The sequence below is a fragment of the Erpetoichthys calabaricus genome, chromosome 16, assembly GCF_900747795.2.
Source record: "Erpetoichthys calabaricus chromosome 16, fErpCal1.3, whole genome shotgun sequence".
Taxonomy (NCBI): domain Eukaryota; kingdom Metazoa; phylum Chordata; class Cladistia; order Polypteriformes; family Polypteridae; genus Erpetoichthys; species Erpetoichthys calabaricus.
In genome coordinates, this window is record NC_041409.2 from 3641264 (window position 1) to 3663375 (window position 22112).

The following is a 22112-nucleotide window of genomic DNA, read 5'->3' on the forward strand; positions in this document are numbered from 1 at the left end:
GTTTGGGTCGGAAAAGTCGCCAGCGCAGTTTCCTCATGGATTCAGCATCCTAATGAAGTTCGTACGTTCTCCGTGTGTGTGTGTATGGTTCCTGACACATCCCTAAACTTTACTTTACTTGCTGACTTTATAACGGTTCAGTGTCCGGTAGCTTACCTGTTTTGTTTAGTACACGGTTCTGCCGAGCTAGGCTCCGCCCCCACAGCGCAGCGCTAAGACTCCATCCATCCATCCATCCATTTTCCAACCCGCTGAATCCGAACACAGGGTCACGGGGGTCTGCTGGAGCCAATCCCAGCCAACACAGGGCACAAGGCAGGAACCAATCCTGGGCAGGGTGCCAACCAACCGCAGGAAACACACAAACACACCCACACACCAAACACACACTAGGGCCAATTTAGAATCGCCAATCCACCTAACCTGCATGTCTTTGGACTGTGGGAGGAAACCGGAGCGCCCGGAGGAAACCCACGCAGACACGGGGAGAACATGCAAACTCCACGCAGGGAGGACCCGGGAAGCGAACCCGGGTCCCCAGGTCACCCAACTGCGAGGCAGCAGCGCTACCCACTGCGCCACCGTGCCGCCGCGCTAAGACTCCATAACCGAGAAAGGCCGAGTGAAGCTTGCCAGTAGTTTACTGTTAGCTTCACGCCCTTACTTATTATGGCGAGAGAAAAGACTCGCGTCAAACATCATAATGTAAACATGTACAGTTATGATTCAATAATGTTTAATAACGTATGTATCGCTCCAATTTTTCAGTTAATTAAGTAACCTAATTGCTAACTATAAAATGAATTTGGCCATTAAATCCAACGTTTGCGTCCACTCCGTCACGTGATGTGAAGGGGGCAGACGCGGAAGTGGAAAGCCGAAGGACAGGACAACATGGCGTTATTGTTGAGGTCAGTTTATCTCGAAACTGATGGCGAGGAATATGATAGTTTTTTCAGAAATATATACTGATTATTGTGTGTATTGGTTGGCATTTGTTAAATAACGTATTCGCAGTGTAATAAAATAATTCCATAGCCGAAAAGGAAAACGTTCTTCTTACGTGTTACCTTGTTTGTATTGCTTATGTTATTTTGTGTCTTTTTGAATTTATTTTTCAGGGCTGATTTTTTTGTTGTTTGTTTTTGATCAGGAAGATTGCGAGGAATGCAGTGGTTATCTATTTTTTGATCAATTAACCCTTTTTAGGTCTTTGTTGTAAATGCACGTGTGTATTTGATGTGTCAGTTGGTCGGGGATAAAGCACGGACTTAAATTCAGCTTTATTGTTTCGTTATTCATTTTAGGTGAGCAAGACGGAGATAGTTATGGTTTTTAAATCATGCCTATTTAAATTAGAGGTTTGGGTTTCCGGGGAGTTTAGGACAGGCCCGGTTTAAAACTGTTCACGAAGGAACAAACAATAATGTAAAAATAAAAATGCACAATGTAAATTCAAACCCAACGTTTAAATGCAAAAGTAAAATGAGTAACACATTAAAAATAGCTTGCCTTAATGCCAGAAGTATCAAAAATAAAACGAGTGAGTTGGTGCTGTATGTAGTGAAGAATAATTGTGATATTAATATGAGAAACCTGGCTAATTAGCAAAGATGGGTTGGAGTATAATACGTTTTTTTGAATGGATAGAACAGAAAAGGAGGTGGGTTTGCTTTCTGTGTCAAACAGAATTTAAGTGCAAGGCCTGTTCAGTTGGATGATGAAGCCCATCTTAGTGATGACATGTGGCTTCATCTGGAGAACATGAGGAAAAAGGCCATATTTTAGGAGTGAGTTATAGACTGCCCAATGCAGACAGTCATTTCAATGCACATCTTTTTTGTAATTTTAAAAAGGCAAGTTTACAGGACGACATTATAGTCATGGGGGACTTGAAAACTATCTGAATGTTAACTGGGATAACCTTGCAAATAGAGGAGCCCAAGAGTTTTTAGAAGTAACCATTGACTGCTTTTTAGAACAGTATGTTAAAACACCAATGCTGGGGGGAACCCAGTCTGATTTTAGTTTTTTATAATAATCAGGATAGAATTGAGGATGTAGAGGTGATTGAACCACTAGGGTCAAGTGGCCATAATACAGTTCTCAGTGTTTTGGAAGAGTGTGGCTGTTAAGACTAAAACTGCCAACTTTGGTAAAGCATATTTTAAACCGATGCGGCATAGTCTAACGAGGATAGGCTGGGATAAGCTTTTAAGTGTGGAGGCAGTCAAGGAGCAGTGGAACAGGTTTTAAAACGTTTTACACTTAATGCAAGACAGGTACATACCTAAATTTGAGATTAGTAAGAAATTTTTTAAAACTTAATATGAAATTTATAAAAACTCTGCAGTAGGTTATTAAAGAGTTGAAAAAGGCGCTGCAAAGTTAAAAAAAAAAAAAACGGGTGTATGAGAATCGTAAGGAGTATGAGAACATGAGAACAACCATTAAGAAAGATATTAGGGAGGCTAAAAGGCAGTTAGAGAGGTATATAGCCGATAAGTCAAAAGATGAACCAAAGAGATTGTTTTAGTATTTTAGTAACGGGTGCGGAAATCCAACACCCGACTCGTCCGACACGGGTAAACTGACCGTCGGACAAGCGTGTTTTTCTGGTTTCAATTGTCCGCGGACGAGTGCAATTTTATGGAGAAAAAAAGAATTACAGTATATGTGCTGTGCAGGGCACATTTTACCACTACTTTCAAATATTAAACATTTGGGTATGTACTTCGTGCGGAAACAGTCTACTTAGGCATGTTCTTCATGTCTCAACTTGGTCTTCAATATTGTTTACAAAATGACAGCTGATTTTTCAAAGGGGAAGCACTCTTACGGTCTTACATAAGTATTTTACCCAAATATTTACATGCTTGGAGATGCGGTCATTTTTTTCATGCCGACATTACGATGTAATCTGATGATTTTTCATCATAATCGATAAGTTTTATATACAGTAATCCCTCCTCCATCACGGGGGTTGCGTTCCAGAGCCATCCGCGAAGTAGAAACCATATGTTTATATGGTTATTTTTAGAATGTCATGCTTGGGTCACAGATTTGCGCAGAAACACAGGAGGTTGTAGAGAGACAGGAACGTTATTCAAACACTGCAAACAAACATTTGTCTCTTTTTTTAAAAGTTTAAACTGTGCTCCATGACAAGACAGAGATGACAGTTCTGTCTCACAATTAAAAGAATGCAAACATATCTTCCTTTTCAAAGGAGTGCGCGTCAGGAGAGAGAGAACAAAGCAAGAAGTCAAAAAAAAAATCAATAGGGCTTTTTGGCTTTTAAGTATGCGAAGCACCGCCGGTACAAAGCTGTTGAAGGCGGCAGCTCACACCCCCTCTGTCAGGAGCAGGAAGAGAGAGAGAGCCACAGAAAAACAAAGTCAAAAATCAATACGTGCCCTTTGAGCTTTTAAGTATGCGAAGCACCGTGCAGCATGTCCTTCAGGAAGCAGCTGCACACAGCCCCCCTGCTCACACCCCCCTACGTCAGCGCGAGAGAGAGAAAGTAAGTTGGGTAGCTTCTCAGCCATCTGCCAATAGCGTCCCTTGTATGAAATCAACTGGGCAAACCAACTGAGGAAGCATGTACCAGAAATTAAAAGACCCATTGTCCGCAGAAACCCGCGAAGCAGCGAAAAATCCGCGATATATATTTAAATATGCTTACATATAAAATCCGCGATGGAGTGAAGCCGCGAAAGGCGAAGCGCGATATAGCGAGGGATCACTGTATTACCAGTAATGGCGTACTGCACGATAACATGCAGTGCATACACTTGACTTTAACATTACTAGTTTTCATCCTCTTTCTCCGTCTCTGTTTACCATTTGTTTGCTCAGAGGTTGATGCGCTTGCTGCTTCCTGAGCAGCTCTTCTTTTCTCCACCCTAGCGGCCCGCTGCTTCTCTTCTTTCGTTGGCATCTTTTCGCGTTAAAACTGATTGTTAGTTTTTGTGTTGCAATTACTTAGTACATTTTCTTTAATTTTTCACTTAAGCTGGCACTTGTCTTCAATCTGCCTCAAGAATGATTAGCGAAGGTGGTGGGGAATGAGAACGGCTCCCATACGCATGCGCCGCACAACCGCCCTGCTGCGCGGTGCAGAGAATTGATTCAACAATAAAATAAAAATAAAGAATAATACAAATCATCACCCGAAAGCAGATAGTAGACGTCACGTAGTACATGTGTACCAAATTTCAAGTCAAAAGGTGAAATGGTTTGCGAGCTACAGGTGATTTAAAATCCTGGACAGACAAATGAACAGCCACGGCAGCGTATTATAGAAGAAGATTGATAAAATTCATTGTTTCTACATAAAAATGCAGTCATTTTAGTTACAATGCAAATCTTTTCACCACATAACAAAGCTTGTTAGGCAGTTAATCTTTCCTGAAATTTGCGATTTCATGTAGGTTGTGATATATTGAGGAGTTAAGAAATTTATTGCGTGACAACATCAATTTTGATGAGCTGTCAATAGATCGTTTTTGATTAGAGAATATTTCATATAAAACAAGTTGGTTTTGCGCTGTCAGTTTATTAAAAATAAAGAAGAAAACATTCTAACGGTTTCCAAATGTTATGAAATATCTATAAAAATCTTCACTGTAACTGTAGTATGTGAAATAGAACTAGTGTAGCTATAATGAAGGCATTGTTTATTAGTGAGTTAAAATGATATGGAATCTTTTATATAATGTTATAGAGCAAGGTGGCAAAATACTACTCCCTGAAAGAACTTTTTTCAGTTTTAAAATGGTAGGCAGTTTTGGTATCAATAAAGAGATAAGAAAAAATAAACCATTTTTTACTTTTATTATTTGTTTATGGGCAAGTGAATTTAACTGGCGGACAAGTGGATTTTCTAAGTTTACTTGTCTGTGGACAAGTAGCAAAAAATTTGATTTCCACACCCCTGAAGAGCAGTCAAAGAGAGGTGAAGCGCATCAGGAATAGTGTTAAAAAAAAAAAAAAAAAAAAAATACAGTGAAATAGCAGATGCTCTAAACTCAAATTTGTCTGAGTACCAAGTTGGAAAGCAAATAAAAAATGAATTCCTCATTTGCCAGTCAGTCCTTTTAAAGAGCACAGTTGAGTGCCTCTTTGTGTTTTGGCTTCTTGATAGGTGCATCATTTATTCTTACTGCATTCATCAAGTTTGTATGTTAATGATGATTGTGATTTGTATGTAGTTAGTTTATGCATTTTTTTTATATTAGACTAGCAAAATACCCACGCTTCGCAGCGGAGAATTAGTGTGTTAAAAAGTTATGATAAAGAAAAGGAAACATTTTAAAAATAACGTAATATGATTGTCAATGTAATTGTCGTAGGCTTATTTTAGTATTGAGAGTGAATTTGATAATTGTAAAGAGTTTAATTTATGATTGTAAATGATGTGTATGAGAAATGCACATTTTTAGGATGTAAGGATCTCTTTGTAAATGACGTTCGCTGTTCTGCCCTCGGACTGTAAAATGACCAAGCTGCCTTGAAGTGGTGGAGTAAAAGAAAAGGCAACAGTCACGAGGAGGGAGACGTGAGGAAGTAAGGAAAAACAACAATGTCAGCCTTGAAGCGGTGGATTAAACGAAAAGGCCGGAGCCACCAGCAGGAAGACATGAAGCAAGGAGAACAATTACAGGCTTGAAGCGGTGGAGTAAAGAAGAAGGGAGTAGTGAGCTTGGCAAACAGCTGAGGAAAGTAAGGAAGCGAGTGAGGAGGCACATAAGCGCGGGATGTCGTTAATGTATATAGGCCATGGAGCCAACCATGTGGTAGGTGTGCGGACAGCGGCTGTGTGGAAAAAGGAAGGGGGACCGGGGGCAGGCCTGGTGCATCTCTGCCGTGAAATAAATCCTCTGTTAACGTAAATAAGGAATGAAACCGCAAAAAGGAGAGGTCAGTCCTGAAAGTTCCTTACGGCAAAATGGTGAGAACCCCCAAAAAGAAGACGTTATTTTCAAAAGTTTGTTACAGGGCACGGTGCAAGATGAAACATACTTAACGTTTGTAAGTACAGTGTAAAGGATGAGCATGGGAAGTTTGGGCTTCCTACATATATAGAAAGTTGTAGAAATAGTGAGGAGGGTTTTCCCCTATCTATATATACAGTTTAGGGGGTACACCCGTTTTTTCCCCCCCTTGGGTGTTGCAATAGGACATGAAACATACCTAACTTTTGTAAGTACACTGCAAGGAATGTCCACGCGAAATTTCAGCTTCCCACCTATATGGAAAGTGGGAGAATTAGTGATGAGTCAGTGAGAGCTTTCACTTTTCCTACATCGGAGATCTATACATATAAATGTTGGTGTACTATGTTTTCAAATGTCAGGATTTTATGTTTGTCAGAACATAGCTTGGAAGGAATGGGAGTAAAGCACACAAAGTCACAACACACCTATAGTGCTCTACATAATGTGTGTTAAAGTGCACATTACAGACTTTTATTTAATTTGCGTACATTTAAGTGTTTTTTCTTTAATTCGGTTTGCATACACTTCTGACACATCATGTAGACTTTTTATACATGTTCATCCCATTTCAGGACACCATACTGTTGGGAACAATTGGCATCACAGGTGTTTATTGTTGCTCAGGTGTGTTACATTGCTTCATTAGTACAGGCATAAGATACGTACATAGGCCTGCTTCTACCGTCTGACTACCTTTGGAGTCAGTAGTTGCCATTGTTCAATATGAGCACAAGAATTGTGCCACTGAAAGTTAAAGAAGCCATTATGAGGCTTAAAAACAAGAATAACACCAATAGAGACATCAGTAAAACCTTAGGAGTACCTGAATCAACTCTCTGAAACATCATTAAGAAGAAAGAACACACTGCTGAGCTCCGCAATCTCAAGGACGACTTCCACTGCTAATGATAGAAGAATCCTTGTGATGGTAAAGGAAAAGCCAAAAATGCTTGTCCAACAGATCAGAAAAAGTCTTTAGAAGGCAGATGTGCATGTGTCAGAGACTACTATCCACTGAAAATTTCTCAAACAGAAATACAGAAGCCACATTTCAAGATGCAAACCTTTAGTCAGCCACAAAAACAGGATGGCTGGATTACACTTTGTAAAAAAAGTCCTTAAAGGGGCATGCAGAATTCTGGAAAAAGATGAACCTGTATCCGAGTGATGGCAAGAACAAAGTGTGGTGACGACAAGGAACTGCCCAAGATCCATAGCATACCACCTCATCTGTTAAGCATTGTAGTTGGGGTGTTAAGGCTTGCGTGTGTATTGATGATGGAACTGCTGATTGCAGTTGTACAATCTACTCAAGTTTCAGTAAATGCCTCCAGGCTCATTGGGCAGTGCTTCATCGTGCAACAGCTAAGGCAACATAGGAGTTTTTCAAAGCTAAATAAATGGAAAATTCTTAAATGGCCAAGCCATTTATTGCTTTAAATCCAAAAAACATAAGAGTACAGTCTCCTAAAACAAGTTGGAGTGATAGATGACTGTATTAAAGGCTTGGCAGAACATATTCAGAGATGATCCTTAGCTTCTGGGTATATCTATGAACTACAGACTACAAGCAGTCATTGCATGCAAGGGATATGCAATAAAGTACTAAATATGACTACTTTAATATACGTGCCATTGCCAAGTCCCAAACATGATGCTCTGAAATGGAGGACTAAGTATAAAAAGTGTTTTAATTCCTACATGGTGTGACTGAAATGTATGCAAATTCTGTTAGTCTGCAATATGCACTTTAATCACATCTAAATTGTTTGATTTTTAATTTTAAATTGTGGAGCAGAGGGGTAAAGAGACGGGCGCTCAGCATGCTCCTATCAATTATGGAAAATCCACTGCATCCACTAAACAGTTTCATCTCTAGACAGAGGAGCAGCTTCAGCAACAGACTGCTGTCACTGTCCTGCTCCACTGACAGACTGAGGAGATCGTTCCTCCCCCAAACTATGCGACTCTTCAGTTCCACCCGGGGGGGGGTTTAAACGTTAACATTATATAAAGTTATTGTCTGTTTTTACCTGCATTATTATCAATGTTTAATATTTTTTTTTTTTTTTGTATTAGTAAGGTGCTGCTGGAGTATGTGAATTTCCCCTTGGGATTAATAAAGTATCTATCTATCTATAGGAAAATGTTTCTTTGTCTGTAGCATTATGAAGTGCACTGTATATGAAATTTGATGTCCAGTGTCCATAGTCAGCCTGCCATTACTTTGTGTTTTGAAGGTGAAATTAAAGTGCTGTTTGGCAACTATAATACCAAGGCCTCCACTAAATATTTAGAATTGCAGGACTTTTTTTTTTCTATCTGTATATTTTCTTGTTGGATATCTTTGGATACTCCAGTTCCCTTTTGTATCCCAAAATCATGTATATTAGGTTAGATGGTGGTTTTAAATTTGCCTACTCTGAATAAGAGTGTAAGTGTGAGAGTTGTGCACTGGGTCTGTGTACTACCCAGGGTTTGGTTCCATGTTTTGCATCTAATGCTGCTGGGATGTTTTCTGTCAAAGTGTTACACCTGTAGATTTAGATGATTATGTCAGAATTATCTGGTTTACCATGTTTTGTGTTAAACCTCTTATTTCCGAGTGTGTATAGAGCTTCATGCATTTTGTATTGTACTCTTTGATATAACAGAGTACAAACCTAGGGGACCCTATCTAATAAACTAGACACAAGTATGGCTTGTTCTGTTCCACGAAAACAGTGTACAATTTTACCAGCTATGTTACAGTAGCAATATGCCTTCATATCTTAAAACTAATGTTTTGAGTTTAGTTTGACTTGGGGAAGGGTCCTTGTGTAAAGCATTACCTATCAAACCAGTTAAATAATTTTACCACTCCTACCCCAAGAGTATTAACCTTCTTTGGCCTTGGAAATCTGATTGATGAAGGAGCAGTTCTCATGTTGGGTCCTGTCCTCTATTAGCCATGGAGTTCTAGAAACTCACATGATGTTTTAAAATAAAAATATCTGTACTGAATTTTACCTGTAATTTTTTCTGTCTGGTAGTGCAAGTGCTTATTTATTTACTTAATAATACAATTAGAGATCAGCTTTGAAAGTCATTTGGACAACTTTTGATGGCAGTTCTGTAGATTTGGCCTTCCAAGTATTGCTTCCTCGCAATGTTGTACTATGTTCATACATTTCTAAGGTTTTTCGATATAAGGGTGTAATGCTAGGCCATATATCTTATTCAGTTGCTACCAAAACGTTAACCAAGGGTAGACTGCTGTTCTTTGGAGTATGGGGTGGAGTTGGGTTGTTGGTTTAGGGGGATTTGGATGTAAGGTTCTGATGCAGTCAAGCTTTAAAATGTAAACAAATAGTTCAGTTGTATTTTTATTTAAGAACAATGTGATTGTTCCCTTAAACCACAAATTTCCATTTAAATGGTGCAAATACTTTAATCCATAGTAGCCAATGGTATAGTATGTGCAGAAGTATAAGATCCTTTTTTTCATTTTAACAAATAGTGTGTTTTTATTTAAACCAACATTTCATTGCAGACAGTAGCCTGTAAATTAAAGGCTACAAGTTGTAACAACTAACAAAAATTAATTCTGGTAAAAGTATAATACGACATTTTTAAAACTATTATACGTGAATGTGAATGGTGAAACCAAAAACAAAGAACCAGAGGGCATCAAAAACCAAAGAATTTTTGTGATTGTGCTTTAAATATCTGTAAATTGCTGATACCTGACAATTTAATGACTACCTTTTTTAAGCAATGCCAACAAATAGCCCCCTTATATATATTTTTTTTTAAATCAAAATTACTTCATTCTGCCAAAGTTATGTTTGGCTTTGAAGTGTTATCCATTTTCAGTGTAACTTCTTTTTGTTATTCTTACCTAAGGTTACTAACAGGGCCATTGTTCCCCCTCGCCCCCCCCCCCCCCCCCCCCCCCCCCCCAATGTCAGTTGTACCAAACACTTAACTGTAACTAAGAACAGAAACTACTCAAGTCGTTGCTCAATGAAACATTATCCAGTTACATTTATTTTCAGAGCTTTGGAAACATGATGGCAATGTCTCTGGGTTATTTAGTATTTTGTTCTTTATATCCCTGCTTATTTTTGAATTTTTGAAATTAACATTTTAGTCACTTCTGCCTGATTAGATTTTTGTCAAGGACAAGGGTTCTCAGAGTCATTGTTCACATTTTGCCATTCAACCTAAAAAAAAAAAGTGAACAGGGTGAGCTGATGAACTGCCTACCAATAAAGGTGTAATAATTTGCATTTGTACTGCCCCAGTGCATCTTTGCTAGCAACAAATTTCTTTACTTCATTGCCAGCACTGAGAAAGTTTCCAATGTAGCAGGCTGGGTAGTCCAAAGGTCTACTCCAGCATGTAAGAAATCTCATTTTTCTCTTTACGATGCCATAACCTTTGTTCTTTGTTTTTAATTTAGACTGAGTGCTGAGAGGTTTGCAAGGACTGCTTAGAGTTGCACAGTTTATCCTATAATTTGACTGTTTATATTTTACTGTTTTCTCATGTTCTTTTAACTGTGTCATTTTAGTGAATTCAATTTTGATTGCTTTCCAGATCATTGAGTTATGTTGCTTGTTGTTAAAAGCACTATTGATAACTGATTTATTAATGTGTTCATTTAGTTTCCTAGTCATGCAATTGTAAACACCTTCAAGGGGGTGTTTTTTATACAATTGCATATCGTTCACTGCCTTGCATTCAGTATCTAGAATTGAACATATAGGGAATCCCATCACTCTGTATTTTACACACTTAGGGGTTACATTTTCTTAACATGCTGTCTGTGAAATTATTGTACTAAATTTGCCTGGCGTAACCAACACTACTGTACATTGACCACAAGACACATAATTACAATTAAATGAATATGGTGACTTTTACTTGAGTTACCACTGTTTTTAAGTTATTTGGTATCTTTTTTTTTTTTTGTTTTTTGTCTGGACTGGACAACTAGAGTAGGGTGCAGCTTAACTGTAACATGGTGTTCTTTCCCTCTCTCGCAGTGCTTATTGTTTGTACAATGCTGCTGTATTTAATATAAAAATGCACACACAATTACATGATTATAATGATGATCCAGGTAATTAAAGCCTTGGAAAGCCTCGGTTTGTTAGTAAGAAGAAAAGATTGAATTAAATTATCTGATAAAGTGAATCCAGATTACATCAACATCTAAATACCTTGACTTCATTGAATATGCTTTGAGCAACGCAGACTACAGGATTGTAGAAGACTGCGTGATTTTGACATCTAAAGCACTGCCTGCTATTAACATGTGTCACATTCTTTTAGTGAATGGTGGTAGTTCCAAAAATCACATTTATCAAAATTCTGTGGGACATCTATGTTTTATGTCAAGTTGAAGTTTGATCTTGGTCTCAATTGACATTGATGCCTTGACACACTCAACGTGACCAGTGAATCTGATGATTGGGGAGTGGTGGGAACAAAATTGTGCTTCGGGTCCCTCTCACGAGGGAGTGGATCGCACCTGACCTTATAGGATATGCATGGCCATGTGCCCTTGTCCACTACTTCATACATAACTGACAAGACAAGTGTGGACAACCAATCACACAGCTTGTCTGACACAAATGCGACTCATGAATTCAGTGTGCTGGCTGGCGTAGCCGAGATTTAAGGCCTCAACATCACATGAACCCCCCCCACACAGTACTGGCAGGCAAGGTCATAGTGTTACATCACTTCCATGTCGGGTATGGCCAAGCAGTCACACTGTGAGTCTGATATGAAAACAACTTTACCACCAGAAGACTTTTACCTTAGTCTTGGCAGACCAACCAAGAGTTCTTGCTTTTGTGAGGGAGTGCATTCACCACCGTCTCCAACAGGCTTTCATGCCACATACCGGATGAGATAAAAAATGCTCTGACAGGTTCAGATGGTGACTTGTGTTACACGGGAAGGCTGATCTTCTACCTTGCCTGCGGGAGTCAGACATTTCTAAACCTTAACAAAGACCTTATCTCTTTCTGCTCACCACCAAGGTTTTGGCACCCCTTAGTATGACCTGAGTTTGTATTTCTACTGATGGCCACATGCACAAATGCTCCCTTTGAAACACAGTGCACAGGCTTAACTGAACAATGACCGGTGGAAGACCAGCACCATCTGCTGACTCTACACACCATCACAAAAGAGCGAACAATACAATGCCACAAAGAAAAGCAACAGCGGCCAACACTGCACACTATCAAATCAAACGCAGGAAGTGTGTCACTGCTGACAAAGACACATTTTTCCTTTATGTACCCCTCTTCTCCACAGTTTAAAATTACAAGTCAAACTATTCAGACGTGATTACAAGATACAACAAGATAATGATGTCAAACATGCTGCTAAAGTAACACAGGTGTTTTCAAAACTAAAAAAAATGGAAATTTCTTGAATAGTCAAGCCAGTCACCCTAATTACAGTAAATCCAGCTGACCATGCCTTCTATTTGCTGAAGATAAAACTTAAGGGGACAAGCCCCTGAAACAACCAGAGCCGAAGAAGGCTGCATTAGAGGCTTGGTGTGTATGAATCACATACGGGAAGCAGTCATTGCATACAAGGAATGAGCAACAAAGTACTAAATATGACTAATATACCAGCCATTGCTATGTCCTGTGCTAATCACAGACACCTGTGATTCCAATTTTCCCAAACGTTATGGTGCTCTGAAATGAGGGGACCATGTATAATAGAGTGAGCAAAATGTAAGCAAGTGTTTTTAAAGTCAGCAATGTGCAATTGATTGCTTTGTAATTTCAAACTATGGAGAAGGGGGGTTAATCAAGAAAAAATGTATCTTTGTCCCAAGCATGTGTTTGTGTGTGATATACATAACAGTATCTATAGATATATATTACATTCTTAGTTCTGAATCACAGTCTGATTGTTTAGGTAGTTACCTACCAGGTAACGCTTGTGGTTGGTCGGGCAGTCGGCAAACATCCACCACGTCTCAAAGAGTACATGACATGTGTTTCGCCCTTATTGGGGCTCATCACGTGTATACACTTTTAAATCCCCACACTTTTAAAATGACAGGGTGTAGATCGGAGCACAGTATTACATTCTTAGTTCTTGGGTTTTTTTGTTTTGTTTTTTTTTTTTAATCTTTTGATCCTGGTAGGCAGTTTTTTGTACCAGCCTCATGGCAGTATATACCCAGAAGGCTGGTATAACGGCCCTTCTATTGTCATAACCCTGCTAGACTGATTAACGGCTCACACATACTGTATCTGTTATGCTACGCTACTGTTACACTACTCTCCTCTCTAATTCTTGCAGTCTGCTGTCATAGGATTACATTCTCGAAAGGCCGTTATACCTCTCTACTGTCACAACCTGTAATACTGGCCTTCTCTATTTTAGATTATAAACTTAAAGCACTTCTGTCCAGGTACGCTATTACTCTACTTATGTAAGTTGCACCTTTTTTTTTTTTTTTTTATCTGCAGGTCTGCTTTGTTTTTTATTTTTATCATAGGTTTAAATAAGAAAATGGAAAGATTTCAGTTGTACTTTAGAATGGGATCAACTCCAAACAATAGATGCTTATTGTGCATAGAAAAGTATAAGCAGGCAAAGGGAGCTTTTGCCCTTCTGCTCCACAGGAAGTGTCTTTCCTCCCTAAGCTCACCGTAGGAAGTCTGTGGTACAGTGTGACAGGTGTACCACCCTAGTCAAACTCTTCATCTCACACTGTCCTTAGCACAAGTTGAACCCCACCCAAGGCAGCTTGACACCAGAAGAAAAAGCCCAACGGGAAAGGGAAAACACAGAGTGATTGATCAAAAGGTAGTGAACATCATGTGAGGTGTTCTTGTGCATTTCTTCTGACACTAAACACTGTTTTGAATCTTATCATTGTAAAGTGAATTTTTGCCATTATATCATTATAATGAACAATAGAAGGTGAAAGTGATACACTTTGTTCTATAGGATTAATCTGCTGTTGCAACATTGCGGCTTATCATTGTATTACTGTCTGCGGTGGGGTGGCACCCTGCCCAGGATTGGTTCCCTGCCTTGTGCCCTGTGTTGGCTGGGATTGGCTCCAGCAGACCCCCGTGACCCTGTGTTCGGATTCAGCGGGTTGGAAAATGGATGGATGGATCGATGGATAGTGTGACTTGTTGTTCTGCAGATTGGTTTGTCACAGTAAATGACCTATTGTCACAAACATTATGCACAAAAAGTGCACTTTAATTGATAATGTTTTGAAATGTTTATTTTGTGGAATTAACAGGTTTTAATAAATACTGTTTTGTTAAATTTAAATTGGTTGTGATTCCCACCTGTTTTGCATAAAATTGTTCAAATAGAAACCACTAATGAACATAAACAAGAATGATTTAATGCAGAAATATGTTGCAGCCAGCATGGACTACTAGAATCATCATATAGGTGTGACTGTATGAATCAAAGGGTTAAATCAAGCATTTATGAAGTGCTTTTTAGGAGATTTCAAAATTTTCATATATATTTAGTGTATTGCGAAATTGGAAAAAAATATTGCAAAATTCTGTATAGGCCGTTTCACCCATCCCTATATATATTAGACAGATAGTGAAAACTTTTATTTTTTTATGTTAAGCTTTCTTTCATTAAAGTGTACAACAGAAGAAATTAAACAATATGACAGCTTGTAATTATGAGATGCATTTTATTTTTTCTAATACCATATATGTATTATGGATATTTTCTCCATATATTTTATTAGTTAAAAGAAGTATGTACCTAAATTTTATTTATTTTCTTGTTTTTTGTGCTCATTGAACAATAAGCCTACAGAATTTAATTTTGTTAAAAAAAAAAATAAACGGGTAACACCTGTGGTCTACAGCTTAATTTTAAAAATACCAAAGTTAAAACATTTTAATATGGGACATAAGGGTTCTCTGTGTCTAGTTATGCAGGCACTTGGTGTAAATTTTTTTTTTTTTTTAACAGATATTAAAACAAAAATCTGAAATCCTAGAGCTTAGGGGGCAATGGATCAGAATCATCCCTGATTTTTGTCTGTACCACATTGAGATTAGAATATGATAAAAAAAAAAAAAGAGACCACCTAAAGGTGGTGTTTTGCAGTGAGTAAAAATTATTATTTTTTTGCTTGTTAGACATTTCTTTAGTACTGACTTATTATACAACTAGTCATTTAGCCCGTTACAATAACGGGCGCTAGAACAGTAGTGCATAAACATTAGTAGGAACAGTCTATATTAAATGGCAAGGGACTTTGACCTCATTCTTTTTGTTGGTTGTATTTTTCTTTCTTTCAGCCTTTCTTTTGTTGATGTTTACTTGCTGAGCTGACCGTTCTTTGTGGGCTGCCGCCGTGTATTGTGTATCTTTAATTTTCTGTGATAGTAATACTGTCTTGTACATCCGCTGGCTTGTACGTCCTTAATATACCTTTAATTTTCTCTGGCGGTAATACAGGCGTGCGCGTCAGTAATATGCCTTTAATCTCCTCTGACAGTAATACTGGCTTGTATGTGGCTGTAATATGAGTCACTGTATTGTGTACCTTTTAATTTCCTCTCGCAGTAATACTGGTTTGTATTTCCGTAAAACGCCTGTAACTTTCTCTGACAGTAATATCGCGCATCGCACCATGCCCCGCGCATGCGCACTTTACTAGAAGACACACACACGGACACCTGGACGCACACAGGGATTTTATTAAAGAGGATGGGTTTAATCAACTAAAAGAAGAATATAAGCTACAAGCCCAGACAAATGTCATACAGCTATCACAAATTAAAAAGTAATTCCTAGTGCTGGGAGGTATATCGGTTCATACCGAAAACCGTTTGTTATTTTTGTTATGATATGGATTTTTCTTATACTGCAATACCGGTTTAAATAGCCTAAACAACGTTCGGAACGTGGCGCAGCGGGAAAATGTTTAAGGGGGGGACCTTTTTCACTGCTACACCGCTAAACACGCATGCAACGGACTGCACGTGTTAGTGGAGGTATTGAGCGGTGAAAATGGGCCGAGAACATTCCGAAGCTGAAGTTGTAGCAAATGATAAATTTGAACATGATGACACAGAAGAACTTTTGCCGAATAAAGGAGCCGTGTCTGTTATCTGGAGATTTTGGTTTTAAAAGGTCGGATGTGGACCAAACAACTATTTATTGCAAATGCTGTGGAGCTAAAGTTGTCGCTGGAGGCGGCAACATGAGCAATTTGCTGCACCACCTTAGTCGCAAACATTCTTTAGAGTACCATGAATGTATCGAACCAAGATTGGCACCCTCCACGTCCTTGGGTAAAACTGAAAAAGCTAGAGGACACTCGAGTCAGATGTTACTTGTAGACGCATTTGCTAGAGGTACTGCCTATGACAAAAAAAAAGCAAGCGGTGGATCGAGATAACCAACGCCATTACAATCCATATAGCTAACGTGTCAGTGGACAGAGATTGATGACATTAACACAAAGTGTAGTTGGTATACAAAAAATATTTACTGTTTATTCCTTTTCTAAGACATGTTCAGTGCAATACAACTTTTGACAAGCACCTCTGAATATTTTACTAAGTCTAAATGCCTCTTTGGATGATTGAAAATATGTTGTCAAAATTATAGTTTAAGTTGTTTGCAAAATTTGTTCAATAAAAAGGTTCTATATTTTGACTGCAACTGTCATGCAGTGTGATTCCTTCTCTTCATTAGTGCCACCCCCTTGAAAACTATCACTTTATGGGGCCATGCAAACCTGTATTAATACTTGTGTGCACATTAAAATGTTTTTTTGTACAATGTACAATTCTCATGACAGTGGAATACGTTATTCTTAGCCAGTGGAAAATGTGGTTAACATCCACTCATGCATGGGAAAAAAATACCGTCCATTACCGTGAAACCGGTATAATTTTGAAAAATACCATGATATAGAATTTTGGTCATACCGCCCAGCACTAACTTCACCCCTTTCGATTCCCTTTTATTTAAGGACTGAAAGTCTGTGTGTAACACTAGTAAACCATATTTCATATATTCTAACAAGCATTAAACTGAACAGCTAAGCTAAGTCAATATACATTTTATGTATCCTGTATTTTGAAAAACTCAAATATAGCCTTCGTACTATTTTGTTTTCACCTTGTATCCCACCTTTTTAAGTTCACTGTTATTTTTTGTTTTTATTTTTCTGTTAAAATGCTGAACTAGTGCTTCAGAGTTAACTCTTGTATTTCCTTTGCTTTTCTGTTATCCTTCTGCCCTTCCTTTACTCAAATATTCCTTTTTCACTGAAGGAAGTAAAGAACAGAATAGGTTGCATTACACTGGTGAATGTTCTTTTCCATAATTTAGATGTATAATTATAACATATACATAATACATATGCACAATGCCTTCAAAGACATTTTGTATGTAAAAGAAAACTGATAGGTGTGAATGCTCTAAACTTGCTTTTTTCTGAAGTTTTCACATGTGAGAAAGTGGATAAACTTCAGCAGTAGCAGGGACTACTAAGGAAGTGGTTTGTAATTTAGAAATTGTAGAGGCTCAAATCTAACAAAAGACCAGGGGCCTCATGCATAATTCCTTGGCGTAGAATTCCTACTAAAACATGACATACGGACAAAACAAGAAATGTGTATATGCACAAAAAAATTCAGATGCATAAAATTATGCATAAGCAAAATTCTGTACACTTTCCCTTTATACAGTGTGAGCCAAAATGAAGTACCACATTTCTCAAGGTCATTGCGTGAGGTAGAGGCAGCCAAGGGGGTTCGGGTGGGGGTCTGTTGATAGTTGATCCCTTGTAGTTTTCAATCAGAAGCATGCCTTGGTCTGGTGTGCACCTTGCTTTTGCTGTCGGAGCATTCTTCAAAAACAATGAATCCATCATCACTACGCAACACACCTTCTGAACGCACTTCACCATTCCTCCTAATGGTGACGTCCCAAATTGGAAAATAATTCTTCAGTGGGTGGCTAAATTTACACAGACAGGTACAACATTGAACAGAAAATCTCCAGGCTGTAAGGGCATCAATTTTGCAGTCTCCTAAACGTTCAGCACGCATGCTTCTGCCTTAGGCATTTCCAACACATCTCTTTTAAGGAAGATTTTGCATTATGACCTCAGTTTCCATCCATTCAAAATGATGGTAGTGCAGGAACTCACTGAGAGAGACTGGGAGAGCCGTAGAGAGTTGTGCACAAATATTCTACAAACCGTTCATTGTGATGCCATCATCATGTGCAGCGACGAGGCACATTTCCATTTGAATGGTTGCGTAATTAAGCAAAAGTTTTCCTATTGGGCTGAAACCAACCCTTGTGAACTTCATCAGAGACCTCTGCACATAGAGCGTGTTACAGTTTGGTGCACTGTTGCAGAATTCAGCATTTTAGGCCCTTAATTTTTTGAGGACGGGGTAGCAATGGTCACCTTTACTTCAGAATGTTACATTTAAATGCTAGAGAACTTTTTTCGGCCCCAACTGGAAGAAATTGATGTGGTGGATGCCTGGTTTCAACAGGATGTGGCAACTGCTCATATGGCATAGACATCCATGCAAGCTTTGCAGGAGCTTATCTCTCTGTGCATCAATGTCAGGTGGCCTTCATGTTTGCCTGATCTCGCTCCGTGAGATTTCTTCTTGTGGGTCTGTCTCAAGTTGAAGGTATACACGCACCGACCTCAAAACCTTGAAGCCCTCAAGGACTCTATTTGCCACAAAATTGCTCCTATTCCCCTTGAAATGGAGGAACAAGTCATGCAAGCGTTCAGAAATCGTCTTCAAGAGTGTATCACTAATGATGGTTCCACTTTGAAGACATAATTTTTAAAACACAGTAAAAAAAATATTTTGTATGCCCTTTCTTGTGTCGTAATGAAATGTATTTTATCTTGCAGCATTTTTGTAGAATAAATGTTTGAAATGTGTTACTTCCTTTTGGCTCACCCTGTAAATCCAAATTAATGTGAATTTTAATGCACGTGCATGCACCTATAGCCCCACCCTGACACCTCCCAGAATTATGCCTATTTATATATACAAATCAATATAAATAACCCATTCCATTTAGTGTCTTGTCATAAGACTGCAAAAGCATGTGTAAAAAAGAATTTCAGCAAATGCAAGCTGGAGGTTCTGCTTAATGAAATTTAGGCAAGGAAAAACTTACTATTTGGTGGCTTAAGCAGTGGTATAAGCAAAAACAGAAATTGAAGGAGTGGTACAGTGTGGCGGAGGCACTCAAAAGTTCAAGTTCAGAAAGTTGCGCAGTGCCCAAAATTAAAAAGAAGTGGTCACATGTCAAAGTCGACGTGAAAATGTGAGTCGCATCACACTGTCTGGGGGAAAAAAAAGGTCTACGTCGAGATTAAGGTTGAAATTTCGAATTTAATCTCGAAGTGTCCACTTTAATCTCATAGTGTATTTTGTCATTAAAGTATAACGTGAATTTGTGTTTAATTTACTAGAGTTTCTCAGACTCCATCATAACTAAAGTAGCATGGTAACACTGAAATCCTTGAAGTTTACGATTTTTTTTTCGTTGTCCCTGACATACGCCAAGAGGCTCATAGCTCCTTATCACTGCGCTAATAGCCCTCTTTTGTTTTGCAAATGTGTGGATTAGCAGAACATAGCCTCCTACACCCACCACCAACCATTCACCCAGATGAAGGCATCACCCTGCTGCAGTCCTCACATCTGAAATCTCTGTGGAAGTGTTTATCTGGAGATGCGTTTGTAAGGAATTATGTAAGTAATGAAATACAGTGATTTGAAATACATATTCTTTTGGCTGCTCCCGTTATGGGTTGCCACAGAGGATCATCTTGTTCCATATGTTCCTGTCCTCTACATCTTTTTCTGTCTCACCCATCACTTGTATGTCCTCTCTCACCACATCCATAAACCTTCACTTAGGCCTTCCTCTTGCCTGGCAGCTCTATCTTTAACATCCTTTTCCCAATATACCCATCATCTCTCCTCTGCATATGTCCAAACCAACGCAATCTCGCCTCTCTGACTTTGTCTCCCAACCATCCACTCTGAGCCAACCCTCTAATGTATTAATTTCTAATCCTGTCCATCCTCGTCACACCCAGTGCAAATCTCTGCCACCTCCCGCTCTGTCTCCTGTTTTCTGGTCAGTTCCACCGTCTCCAATCCATATAACAAAGCTGGTCTCACTACCATTCTGTAGATCTTCCCTTTCACTCTTGCTAATACCCATCTTTCACAAATTACTCCTGACACTCTTCTCCACCCATTACACTCTGCCTGCACTGTCTTTATCACCTCTCTTCCCCAATCCTTGTTGCTGTGTACTGTTTATCCCAAATATTTAAACTTGTCCACCTTCACCAACTCTACTCTTTGCATCCTCACCATTCTACTGATCTCCCTTTCATTCACACACTTGTATTCTGTCTTGTACCTACTGACCTTCATTCCTCTCCTCTCTAGAGCATATCTCCACTTCTCCAGGGTCTCCTTAACACTAGAATTACCAGAGTCTACGAAAAAACTCGTAGATCCGGCCCACCTTAAAACCATTCGCAGCTCTCTTTTGTCTTCTAAATGTGCCGATTAAGACGAGCCAGCAAGCAGCCGGCTATTCTGTCCCCCACTGTCGCAGAGCGTTCACTAAGTTTTCCCAGCTCTTGCCTTGTTTGATTATCTGGGAGTGACTGAACTGCTAGAGTTTTTGTGTGGAAATAATAGATCACTATTTGGAACACACACAGTTCATGTGTGTTCCATTTCTACAGCAATCTGTGTAAACACATTTTTAAAACAGAAACGTTTTTCATATTTTAGTAGTAAATGACAAAATGTAGGCATAAACTATATAATGTATGAAGCCTGAAGTCCAAAGATCAAGTAAAAACACTTCCACAAAAGGTTCAAGACTGATACAATAGCTTCCGTGGCGTAGCGGTAAGATTTGCTGACTTGTAATTGAGAGTCCCTGGTTCGATCCCCACTCACTCCTATATTTGCCATTTTCAGTAGTGAGCTCCTCTTTTTGTTAATATTATACAGTACACACATACATTTGGTTTGCGTCTGTAACACACAGTGTGCATTTATAGGACTTGTAAAAGTTACCGTTTTTTTTTTTACTTTTATTCTCTCTAAATCACGATCACGATACATACTACAACCCCCCCCCCCCCCCCAGGATCTGACGCTGTTATTTTTTATTTGAAACGGAATAACTGGAGATGTGAGTGGTGTTTTGAGACAATGGAACTGGACATTCTCTCATCTGGAGGGATAAAAGCTGACACACAAACGCTGGCGAATCTGCCTTCTTCGTATCTCACCGTCACTTGGATTTTTTTATTCGGTTTTATTGAGTGTTCCTGCTCATGCTGAATTAGAGTGCACCTTTTGGTGAATGATGTCAAAACAACAAAAAAACACAGACGTAGGTATATATGATATTTGGAATTATTCGTTTTATGACCTGTATAGTACATTTTGGAAAACTTTGTGGCACGGATGCAACATTATTCATATTCATTCCCATAACATCTTGCATTTTGTAATCAGTGAATGCGTATTTTTTTTTCCCCGATCTTGCCAGTCCCCACATGTTGCTGTATGCTGTTTCTTTTGTACTCCAGGACATGCAGAGGATAGAATGGTACAGAGCAGTAAGTTCAGCGTTATATGCAATAATCAGATTCAAATGTTAACTGTTCACACACACGCAAGGATAGTCTTTCCTACATTTACAACGTGTGTACCTGTTACAATGTACACGCTTCTCTCTATGCTGTGGTTCCTATTACACACCTGAAAGAAAGAGACAATATATGTGAAAACATCATCGCACTAATGCAATATTATTTGAAAACGAACAGCGTCAGATCGGGTTTGGATTTATGTTGGCGCTATTACTGAAAGAAAAAAAGATCAACATATGCATTGATCCAGCAGAACTGAATAAGCTCACGCGCTTTAGCATCCCCACCCCTGATCTGACTCTAAGAAACAGCGCAAGTACAGACGCAAACCAAGTGTGATCAAGATTTCCCGGTTCGATCTCACTCACTCCTATATTTGCCGTTTTCAGCAC

General features: G+C 38.9%; 1 protein-coding gene across 1 annotated transcript in view; it reads left to right on the forward strand.

The window, feature by feature from the left end:
• Positions 1 to 753: 753 nt before the first annotated feature.
• sdhc (succinate dehydrogenase complex, subunit C, integral membrane protein) overlaps positions 754 to 22112 on the forward strand; it is a 66607-nt gene continuing 45248 nt past the window's right edge. Inside the window, exon 1 of the mRNA XM_028821615.2 lies at positions 754 to 911. Within this exon, the coding sequence (XP_028677448.1) occupies positions 895 to 911 (17 nt within the window). The 5' untranslated portion in view covers positions 754 to 894. The remainder of the gene's footprint in view (positions 912 to 22112) is intronic.